Genomic DNA, 12,524 nt, shown 5'->3' on the forward strand with positions numbered 1-12,524 from the left:
ATTTAAGTAAAATAATTTCATATTTAAGATAAGAAAATATTTATTTACTTCGACTAAACACTAAAAAACTTATTACTTGATTCGATTAAATATTTTTTTTGTAAGTATTACCTCTGGTTGTTGCTATCCTCAATATACTTTTTTTTTAGTCAACTAATGGTGTATTCGAACTGATGAAATATTTATTTTCATAGATCCAAATAAATAATTATTTGATTCAAACACATCATTTTGAAGAATACAAACAAAGAAACTTTTTAGTTCGATCAAATATGTACTGGTATTGAGAAGATCCGCATATTTAGTTGGTCAAAATAAATATTTATTTACATCGACTAAACACCAAAAAACTTATTACTTGATTCGATTAAATATTTTTTTTTTAAGTATTACCCCTGTTTGTTGCTATCCTAAATATACACTTTTTTTGGTCAACTAATGGTGTACTCAAACTGATGAAATATTTATTTGTATAGATCAAAATAAATAATTATTTGATTAAAACACATCATTTTTAAGAATGCAAACAAAGAAACTCTTTAGTTCGATCAAATAAGTACTGGTATTGAGAAGATCCGCATATTTAGTTGGTCAAAATAAATATTCATTTACATCGACTAAACACTAAAAAACTTATTACTTGATTCGATTAAATATTTTTTTTGTAAGTATTACCTCTGGTTGTTGCTATCCTCAATATACTTTTTTTTTAGTCAACTAATGGTGTATTCGAACTGATGAAATATTTATTTTCATAGATCCAAATAAATAATTATTTGATTAAAACACATCATTTTTAAGAATACAAACAAAGAAACTCTTTAGTTCGATCAAATAAGTACTGGTATTGAGAAGATCCGCATATTTAGTTGGTCAAAATAAATATTCATTTACATCGACTAAACACCAAAAAACTTATTATTTGATTCGATTAAATATTTTTTTTGTAAGTATTACCTCTGGTTGTTGCTATCCTCAATATACTTTTTTTTTAGTCAACTAATGGTGTACTCAAACTGATGAAATATTTATTCATATAAAATGATTTACTTAGATCGAGTAAGTACTGGTCTTTAGAAGAATTGAATATTTAGTTGGTCCAAATAGATATTTATTTTCTTAGACGAAATATTAGTGAACTTGGTTTTCATATGAATAAGTATTTGTGAGTATTTTAGCTGATTTTAAAATTATAAAAATAATGTATTTGTTGAACATTAAGTTTGATTATACAGTGGTGATAACCTGCGTATTAAAACTTTTAAGGTGAAGGTGCAATAAATACTAAATATTTTACACTGATAGAAATTTCGACCATAAACACACCAGTTTATGGTGAAAATGATGACGAATGGCCATCTTTCCGACCATCAACTCACCATCATTCTAGCTAAAAAGCATACCTACACGATCAATGGGTTGCTGGTCAAAAGATGGTCGGAGAAAATAGTGAGCGTCACAAGTCTAAATATCGATACTCTTACGATCGAACTAAATAACTTCTTTATTTGTATTCCTTAAAATAATTGTTTTTGGATTTATACAAATAAACATTTTATCAGTTTAAATACACACTTAGTTGAAGTAAAAAAATGTACTTTAAGCTTAAAAAAAATATGCGATGCTGTGTATAAATAAATATTTATTTCATTCGAATAAACTAATGCTTCATTCTTCATAAATATTTTCTGGTGTCAAACTCGAACTTACCTTAAGGTGGCTCCAGTGTCCTCAACGTTAAAATTATAAATAACCCAACCTAGGTTAATAAAATTGAATTATATTCTTTGAACTCTCATCTTTCTATTCGTATAAAAAAAAATGAAGGTTGACGATGAAAGTTGTAAGAAATCATGCTTACAAAATCGTAGTTTTAAGACGGGTTAGATAGGAAATGCAAGCTTACGCGATATACAACCTACTGCTGCACTTATATAAATAACCCGTAAGGTGTAAAAAAACATACTATCTTGTATATATTATTACGCAGTTTTCGATGACATGAGAAAAGTGTCTTGTTATCGAACAAAATCTTTAAATAATCGGAGACTAAGTATACAGTTGCGAGTGCAAGTCAGCTCTCAGCTGTCTGCATTCTGCAGAGTACATATATATAGGTATAACTACTCTTGAACTTAGGAGCGTACCGTAACAGTTCATCAATTAGGGCACCATAAAACTTTTTTGTTTTTTTATATTGACTCACTAAAGTAATAGATAAAATGTAGAATATGGCTAACAACAGTCTCTACGATAATTTAATACCATATTTAAAAGAAAATAATGATTAATTTTAGTCTCCCCATTTTGATACGGCACTAGGCGCTGGAGCCACCTTAAAGCTATTGTATAAGTTTTTTGTTTTCTGGAGGCATAACAGGTTTTAGGTCAGCGGTCTACGTGTCAGCGTTCCACGCGGAATACCCGGGTTCGATCCCAGTCAGCTTAGGATTTTTTCACAAATAATTCAGCTCTTTAATAATATAATATCTTTGTCCACTTATAAATAGATAATGTTATAGTGTAAATAACAATAATAATAATAGCAATAGTGATAATAATAATGATAATAATAATTCATCAACTTACAAAATACATAATATAATACATATATCTACATAGCTATATCAAATGTGAAACCGCTAATCAAATATATAAATGCTAAACCCTAATAAATGGAACACTATAAACATAAGGAATGATTGATTAATATCAATTAAATAATGTATGTTTCCAGGCATAAACTCTATTATCTCTAAAAAACTTTTTTCTACAATAATGTGTTGGGTTTGGATCAAATAAATATTTTTTAAACATTAAGAAATATGTATTACACACTGATTAATATTTAGTACAAAGAAAAAAATATTTAGTGTGCTGTAGGCTTTTTTAAATAAAAGTTTTAAATTTAAATACTTATTTATTTGATACAAATAAAATATCGTTATAACCAAATAAACATTTTTTAGATTTGAGTATTTATTCATTTGTCACAAACAATTTTTTTTTCAATTCAAATAAATGCACTTGTCAATGTAATAAATACTCACGCGAAGTTGATAAATAGTTATTAATGCTTCATAACTATTTCTTCACACTTTATAAATATGTGTTTAATTATATGGTATGTTTATTTGAAACAAATGAATATTCACTGTAGTTGAAGAAATATTTATTTCGTGATAACAAATATTTGTTAATTTTAACTACAAGCGTTTTAGACTTAAATATGTGTTTATTGATTGAAATAAATCTTTTTTTAATTCCAAGTAAATTGACATGTTAATTTAAAAAATATTAATGCAGAATTAATAAATATTTATTAGTATTAAATAACTCTTTTTTTTATAATAAATAAATATTTATGTAACAATATTTGATGTGTTTTCAAAAAAAATAAATATTTTTTAAATTTTAATACATTCTTGCTCAAATCATTATTAGATATAGTTAAAGCAAATAATACATTATGGTATCAGTTAAATATTTAGTACTTTCAAAAATGAGTGATAGTTTCTGCAATTAAATATTTATTAGGGCAAAATATAAATTTATATGATTTAGATAAATCTGTTTATTAATTCCAAAAAAAATATTTTTTTGTTTGTATTTTCAAAATAATTTATTCGATTAAAAAAAAGTTTTTTTGTTAGAACGAAATTTTTTTTTCAGTGTAGGTGTAATTTTTATAACGTATGCTAACCCGTGTGCAAAGCCCTCACTTTGCGCACTGCGCTAAAATCGAGCAGTTTGCGCATTCCGTCTACCTGAATTGTTTTTAAACTTATATGCACGCGACATTTGGCACTGGAAATCATCAAAATTCTCCCCTCAAACGTTTTCATAATTTTGTAAAGATTTATGAAGCGTGAGATATATATTATATAATAGGACACTTGTGATTTATCATTGTCTTTCCGTTGCTACAGCATTTGTTTCGTGCATCTTTTAATGCACATAAATACCCGATTATTTTTAATTTTAATTATCCTGAGCTCAATTACATGCAATGATATACAAACTAACGATGTATATTTTATCGAAGTAAGTACACAAGTTATTGTAGTATAATCACAGAAATGTATTAACAGCGCCAACCTTCTTTGTTCAGTTATTTATTGTACCATTAGTCTTAGAAGAACGTTAATCGAATTTTGACTATAGTATAGTATTTTCTTCTACAGTATAATATAGGTAAGAATCTACAGTATATATATATATATATATATATATATATATATATATATATATATATACGTACAGTAACGTACTACAAAGTGTGAATAAACGATGCTATATCTATTGTTAACGGCGGCAACAGTGATTTGTTTTTTTTTCACATTCTACGAGCATACGGTCTGATAATAAAAATTTAAATCTCAGTTTGTGATCTTGACCATAGAACAGCATTAATTGGTTAATCTCATTACTCTATTGATAGAAAAATCTCATTCGACGCTTAAAGCTCTGCAAATTCGATACGCACTAGTTGCCAATCTTAAAAATTGCAGATTGCCTCTTGAAAATTCCTTTTGGATTGAGTCGAGTTGCACTTGTTACAACATTTTACGCAGGTAATGAGGAAAAAAAGGTTATGAGTTATCGTGTACTCCCGAACCTGATAACGACTTTGACGAGACGACAAGAAAAGACTCAAGATTACGTGTATAATCTTATCTCACTTATGCCTACTTGTGAAATAAATACGCATAAATTGTAAATATGTGTAGCTCATAAGACATACGTGTGTGATTCCTTTGCTGCTTGTCGCACTATTGGCGTCAAGACCATTTCATTTGTTAATCAATTGACGGTAGCGATGATTTTTTGGGTTATTTTCTTTTGATAATAAATAACTTTCTTTCTTTCTTATTCTTGAAAATGTTTTTCGTAAACAGCTTATCCACGTACGATTTAATCAACATAGGTACGTCATTCAACTGGATCTTCAGGTGTTTCAAGAGCATTTTTTACATCATTTTACAAGAAAATCGCATTTTGTTTCAATTTCATTTTATTTGTACAGAACTTGAGATACAAAACTTTCCAAGAGCCTTACAAAGTTTCGAAAAATCGTCCAATCTAAACATATCATACAAATATCGGATTAGATGCAGCAACCATGAGATAATTCCACGTGACATCATGAATATAAAAACAATCGTGCACGTGAAGAAATAGACATAAGTACTTATAAACCTGTATTGTAATTTTTTGAACAGCTTACATATTATATACATATATATTTGTGGCGGACGTACATTGTTTGAAAAAACGCGTGAAGTATAGTCGTGATCGTAAGTTTGTTCACCACAGGAATGACTTGTCTATTAATGGGGTATTGATTAAAAATCTCGTTAAAAAAGAAAACTTGTCTAAACCTTGTATTTTTTAACAAGTACCTATAAGCGTTAAAACAGACAACAACAAAAAAGTATAAAAACCCAAATCAGTTAAAATTGTTAAAATCTTCTTGGTCCAAAATTGTTAGCTCTTCCAAACGTTGAAAACAAACAATCCAATCGTCGTACGAGTACATGCAAAAAACGTCACTCGATTGTCGCGTTACAGCAACCGTTGGATTACATGTTCAGGTAATTTTTCTTGATCGTCTTGGCGAGGAACAGGGCGAACCAAATACCCAGCACCTACGAGAGAATTTTGTTTTTGTTTTTTGTTTTTTTTTGTAACAACTATAAGCAAACACGAGTTTTCGGGGTATGGGGAAGAAAAAAAAAGTTACCTGACAAAACGCTATGCCCAATCCAACTCCGCCCAATTGCAAGGCGTGCCCTCGAACCTCATCGATGATCTTGTCCACGCAGCCAACTCCGTGGATAGCCGTTGTGTTGGTGCCTATGGCGCAGGTGAAATTTCCAGTGAGCCCATCCTCGATCTGGCAACAAGTCAGGGGCAGTGCCTTGCTCTCCACCCAATCTGTACGCTTGGCCTTTCCCCAAGCTTCGATCCAATCTTTGGATTCGTGGATACCGCAGCACTTGAACTGTACACCAACGATGACACATTTAAACGAGGAGGAAGAAAGACATTTTTTTTTTTTTTTTTTTCTTTTCTAGTGAAATATAAATACATACGTCTCGCTGAATCCTGTCCCAAAACTCATAAATTTCGGAGTTGTTGGTGTAACTGGGCATTTTTTCGGTCATGCTGTGTTCGACCACTTCGCGGGCGTTGCCTCTGAGAACGTAGCCCGAGATCCCGGCCGCCAACTCGAGGACGAAGATCAATGTCATAAAAGCTGCAAACTATAATTTAAAAAAAAGGGGGAGGGCATTAGAAAACATTTTATGGATTTCGTAAGCGTGTTTTCGTTGACAAAGTATACGTACCGTGAGGATCATACAGTAGTTTTCTCTCATGGCGCCGTAGCACCCGAAGAAGGCTATGACGAAGATGATGATGCCGATCGTCACCAGTAGTGTCGGGATGGAGAAAAATTGGCCATCGAGGAGATGGTGGTACGGAGAGTAAGAGCTCGTCACTGAAGATCCTATTGCTATCAATACTATGCCGGTGATCTAAAAACACGAGTAAACAAATAAACTCTCAGTCTACTGTTGTAATTATTAGTCGTGCCAATTAATTTTGTAAAAAATTTCATTCAATGTATGGTTATTAATTAAAGACGAACAAATTTTCGACTATTTAAAAATTTATAGGGTTTAATCTTGTATGTCTTTGATGTTGTTCTTTATCGAGGCAATCTTCAATATAATATGTTATAAGTCTTCACTCGCGTGTATAACCAAGTATAGATATATACCTACAGCACTACATGTGTATGTATTAGATGTCAGTCATTTTTCCGGCTTCGTTCGTTCTACTCTTATTTTATTATTGTGTTTGTTGTTACTTTGAACTCGCGTGACCCTAATGCATGTAATAAATACGGAATACTTTATTGTAATACACGTAAGTATAGTCGATGCTTGAAAAATGTATTTTTCACAATTTATTTTAGAATTTATGGAGATCACTTTATTGTTGTAAAATTTTTCGATAAAACTTTTTTACATGAGTTATTTTTTTTAACACGTTGGAATGCTCAATTTTTTTTATTAAAAATATAGATTTTAAAGTTTAAACGGTATTTATTTAAAATAATTAATAATTATAATTGTAATAATACAATTTTTGATAACGTCACATTTATTTGTCCATATAAATGGCATTTTAAATAAAAAAATTATTAAATAAATGATCCAATTGTGAAATAATTGAAATTTAAATAACTGAAAGTCGCGTATTTGACGTGGTGATGGCATCATGATATTTCGCGTTGTCGCCGTCTAGAGCTGCGGTGTCCGAGCGGTTAAGGAGATGGACTTGAAATCCATTGGGTTCTACCCGCACAGGTTCGAATCCTGTCCGCAGCGAGATTTTTTTTCAATTTTTTTTATAAAAACAACAATTATTGTAATACGAGTAGTAAATTATTTTTCAATTTTTCCCGAATATTTTTCGTAAATAAGGTTATCGTAAAATATTTTGCTGCAAAACTTATCGACTGTCAACAAGAAAAATCTGCAAAATAAATATTATAAAATAAATTAATATCGGAGCTCTTTAAACGACCTATTTATTGTGAAGGACGATTTAAAAATAAAAAGTAATTCAATTTAATCCCAATATATCAGTCACATTAGATATTCATTTGTAAGTGAGCTATTTTATCTTTTATTCGTTGATAGCTCCATTACAATAACTACTATGATAATGTACACATTTTCATTTTTGAGATAAAACATATCTGTATTAAATGTAATTCTCAGAAAAACTAAAAGTTTGTTCCATCGAAATTGATGAACCGAGTTATTTTTGGAGACCCATGTGAGTGCACAGTGTAGTGAAGTTATTAATAGAATGTTATTGTTTTTCACGCTTGGATTCACGATTTTGTTACTTTGATAACAATCTTCCGGACCCGACAACGTATAACGAGCATATTCTTACAATGCACGCGGCGACGATAACGAAATAATTGTCTGAAGAGCTCGTTAGTCCCACTGTAATCGATTTTCCAAAAACCAATTTGAAATTTTATTCCAGTCACGTCTGGCGCAAACAAAATTTACCAAAAAACGTAAATATTTGGAGTGAATATATTCATTGCGATAACAAACAACAATTTTACTTTACAGGCCGAGCAGAGCCCCAATGGACTAGAAAAACGCCCGGTCTCCCCTCTGAATTATTTAAAGGCCCTTCTTCGCAATCGATGTACGTCATTTTTTTTTTTTTTTTTTCTTTTTCTTTTTTCTTTCGGTTTCGCGTTATTGGCACCCGTTGGCGCAAATTACGCAAGCGATACAACCACCGCGATTACAGAGGGAAACCAAACTATACCACCCAAACACTTTGGTTGCGGTAAAGGCGTGGATGTACGCGAACCCAAAAGTCTCCCGATTGATAAACAAAGGGTCGCGGCATCAACATATGACACACGCACACCCACGGCGTATCCGCGCGAGATCGATCGCTTGAAAAAAAACACGCGATCGACGCTCCTTTTCCCTCGTTAAACCAAAAGAAAATACGTTGAACTCACCACAAACAAAAAGTTCAACACGAAGAGCAGGTACTTGATGTACTGCGGATTTCCAAAGTTGTTGCTGAACCAGCCCATTGTCGCTCCGGTTGGCCGTGCACCGAGAGTGCAGTACGTTCTACAGCAGCGGGGAAAAAAAAAAAAGCCAAAATAGGAAAAATACACGGAGCGAAGAAATTAGCTAGCCGTTGAGTATCGTACGACACGCGGTCTTATCTATACGCGAGAGAGCACCTGCGCTTACTACTTCTATATATAAGCGAGAGCTCCTAAGTTGGCTACTATCGGCCCGAGTATGGTGAACGTCGTCTCGTAGCGAGCGCGCTAAAAGCAAAACCACCACTAGCACTACACGAGCGTGCGCAAGCGCGTATTTTTATCACACCGGCTGGATGATAGCAGCGTCGTGATCTGTATTATGTACGTTATACTTACTTTGCGTGAAACTTTGTTGTTTAATGACTATAGGGTGTCCTCGTCGTTCGATCGTGTATACCTATATTTGAGGATTCGAGGTGTGTGCCATTGTGTGTCATCATTAAGAGGTGTCAAGCATGACTTACGAATATAATATGTCTTCGATCATTCAAAAAATGGCACGAGAAAGCGGATGCTCGTTTCAGAGAGAGAGAGTTTATGAGTTACATGAGTTGGATGGCGGTGAAAGCCCACAATTTGCTAACACCTCGGGGGGACGTGGGTGGATTGATCATTGATTTATGGGTCCGTTTGCTATTACTGATGGTGCCATCAGTTGTCGTTTCAACGCTTTTTTACCGGGCTTTGCCAATCTCTATACCGATCCCCGATTTCAGCGCGTTTTTAAACACGCGTGTCTGGAAAAAAAAAAAATTTATCTGAAATGAAGGAAAGAGAGAGAGGGAGGACCTCGGTAATTTTCATCGTCACATCGGATACGAGTAGCCGTACGAGATAAGAGCTCCGATAACGAGTCTATTGTGAGATTTTTTTAATAGTGGGCATTTTTTTTTTTTTTTTTTTTTCTTATGACATAGTTTTCTTTCATTTTTGGCCTATTATTGACGTTGGGCTGTGGAGCTGGATTTGCATTTTTAAACCAAGTTGAATCAATGAACTGGATCATTTTTTACCTTCAACCTGCGTGCGAATGTCGAAATTACGAAATTATTAAAGCATTTGATCGATCGCTCGGGGCAAGTGTAGGGATAGTACTATAAAGTTAAAAGCAGTAAACTGTCAAAAGGTCATTTGAAATAACGTCACTGGAACAAGTTGTTCCATAAATTATTATGTTTGATAAATACACATATTTAATGATGTTTATGTTAATGTTGCAATACATTGACTTACTTTTTACTACTAGATTACAGACTACAATTTTCACGCTTACCTTGAGCGAGTAATATCATTCTCTAACGCATCTCTTGTAATATAACACACAGCTCACATTTGAGATGTCGAACCTGTTACTCAGATGTCACTGTTTTTTATGTATTCTTTAAATTCGTTACAATTTCATACTATATTATATAACAAATAAGATGAATAAGATCATACATAAACTATCGTAAGCGATACAAAAAAACTACAAATAAAACATAAATACTATTACTTTTTTTTTTTTTTTTTTATTTTATCAATACATGTACTTGATTTGCCAAAAGAATTTATTCTTTCACATGTATATATAGTACGTATAAATTAAGCCACGTAATTGTTGTTTATCATCAATTTTTCAACGAAATTCCGGTACTTTTTCAATTTTTTTAACTCCCCTAGTACTTATGGATACATACAAGTACAAAGTAATATCGTGGTACGTTTTACTTCTGCCACCTGTCGTACGTTTCATATTCATCGTAGAATCAAGCATAAAAATAAGCAAAGGGACGGAACAAAGAGTTTTCAATTTATTAAAAAAGAAAAATGGATAAAGTAACGCTTGATTAGCCCAACTGTTTTCTATGGCTTTGAAATATTTTCATTATGTTGTATTAGGAATAAGTATGAAATAGTATGGGTGTAATCCGCAATCCCGCTAGCAGTAAAGCTGTTATTTCCATTTTTCTTTTTGGCACTTGAAACTATTTTTTTTTTGGTCTGCGTGTTTGTTTACGTCTAGCACAATAAGCTTTGATTACAATCAAAAAATGTCACGAAAAAGAGCAAGTAGACTGACGTTGTCTGCTTTACTGCTGGCGGGATTGCGGATCACATCACCAGTAAATTGACAGTAGCGCCCCCAACCACGCAACGTTGTCACGTCTTACATATATGTAGCTGCTGGCGGCGATTGCCGTTACGAGGCCGTAAAGTGGCTGATGGACGGCCGCGTGATGTCGCCCTCGGCTTCGCTTCGGGCTCCACTCCACGCGGCCGTACATCAGCCACCTTATACGGCCGAGTGACGTATTGGGATTATGCCTCTACCACGTGACCTCAGTATATATATGACTAACATAGATGCGAAATAACACAGGTCTTATGGGAGGAATCTTGTTTTTATTTTTTTTTCGCACTTAAAAAGATATTGAGCTTTATGTTATTGTGTTATTTCGCATCTATATTAGTCATATATATACTGAGGTCACGTGGTAGAGGCATAATCCCAATACAATTTTTCGTCATCCCGTACAGGAAAGTTTGTTCAATAGGTTGATTTGGTTAACGCAGGGAAAAATGATTCGCGCAGTGAACCGTACGTTCCTTACAAGCATTGATCCTATACACCGAGGTCCTAATGAATTGCGAACGAACGAACGATGGATAAACGAACGTGCCCAATAATTGGACTGACCGATCGATCACAAAAAAACATACGCATAATTCAACAGTGAATGCTAGAATACATATTTTTTTTTATAAGGAGTTCTTCAAAGTACACTTAAAAAGAACTTTCATTAAACGATACTTCATTCTTGGTTTTCCAGTCCATGTATTGAAAATGTGCTTTTTCATGTAGAGCGCGAGCCTTTCAAGGTAACAGTCCAAAAACCATGAAAATTTATTCACCATTACCTACAAGCGACTCTAAACTTGAAATAAATTTTATTAAAAAAACACGTAGCGGTTATTTTGATTACACGTACACAAGAGACGAGAAACAGATCATACGGTAAACGATAAGTAAGAGAAGGTAAAAAAATGGGCAACGCTATATTTAATATAGGCGTGAACCGACTCGACGCAACGATAAAGGCGGACAGCAGTTAGCAGAAGGCATTGAAAACGTGAAAAGACAATGCGCTTATGCGTCTGGCCGTCAAAAAAAAATACAACTATATCACAACACTTGGCCGCCATATATATGCCAATATTCGTTTATTCGTTACAGATCTCATGTATATAGATAGATAATCAGTGTGCATTCGAGAGCACGGACCTCGTAGAAGCGCTTAGCTCAGCGGACGTAAAGAAATCCAACGGCCGTACATTTGTCGCTTTACGTCCTACTAAGCGGACGTAAACAAAAAACTTTACTGTCGGGGATGACGAAAAAGCAAATTAAATTCTTTCTAAGTCCCAGTGCAATCCTCGACATTCCCATCCTTTCTCGAAACATTAATTACGGCGTGGTATGCGTCAAAAGACTTTATATATGCGTACACAAATACCAAAAATACTTTCATCAAACGAATAACTCCGTCTTCTCCCGTCACTCAGCGACTTAATGATTTTTCCGTTTCCTTCGAAAATTGTCGTCAAAAGCAAAAGATAAGTAGTTGTATGATAATGGTATGCTCAGTTAGAGTATTAAATGAGTAGTTGCTCTTACAGATTGAGCAAACAAATAGACTTTCGATCCATTCAGACTCACGGGCTTTTAAATTAAGGTCCGAATGTCCAAAAAACATTTTTATTTTAAAATCGAGATATCTCATCTTTTAAGATCTCAAAATCAAGACGATACACTTACCTTCTTCCTCTTCAAGGATGCGAATTTTACTTATCTTAACTGTACTGGAGGGCGAGA

General features: G+C 33.2%; 1 protein-coding gene and 1 non-coding gene across 2 annotated transcripts; one reads left to right on the forward strand and one right to left on the reverse strand.

Moving 5' to 3' along the window:
• Positions 1-5,006: 5,006 nt before the first annotated feature.
• Positions 5,007-8,882, reverse strand: LOC106637127 (CD63 antigen). The gene is made up of 5 exons (XM_014349791.2): positions 8,570-8,882; positions 6,351-6,539; positions 6,096-6,266; positions 5,744-6,004; positions 5,007-5,648 (listed from the first exon to the last, which is right to left on the reverse strand). The coding sequence occupies exons 1-5, from the start codon at positions 8,645-8,647 to the stop codon at positions 5,583-5,585; spliced, it is 765 nt and encodes a 254-aa protein (XP_014205277.2). The 5' UTR covers positions 8,648-8,882; the 3' UTR covers positions 5,007-5,582.
• TRNAS-UGA (transfer RNA serine (anticodon UGA)) lies at positions 7,316-7,397 on the forward strand. Its single transcript has one exon. It is a non-coding gene; the product is annotated as a tRNA-Ser (tRNA).
• Positions 8,883-12,524: the final 3,642 nt, after the last annotated feature.

This window comes from Copidosoma floridanum, unplaced genomic scaffold (genome assembly GCF_036245765.1).
Source record: "Copidosoma floridanum isolate Cflo_tuat_1 unplaced genomic scaffold, Cflo_Japanese_pri ptg000029l, whole genome shotgun sequence".
Classification (NCBI taxonomy): Eukaryota; Metazoa; Arthropoda; class Insecta; order Hymenoptera; family Encyrtidae; genus Copidosoma; species Copidosoma floridanum.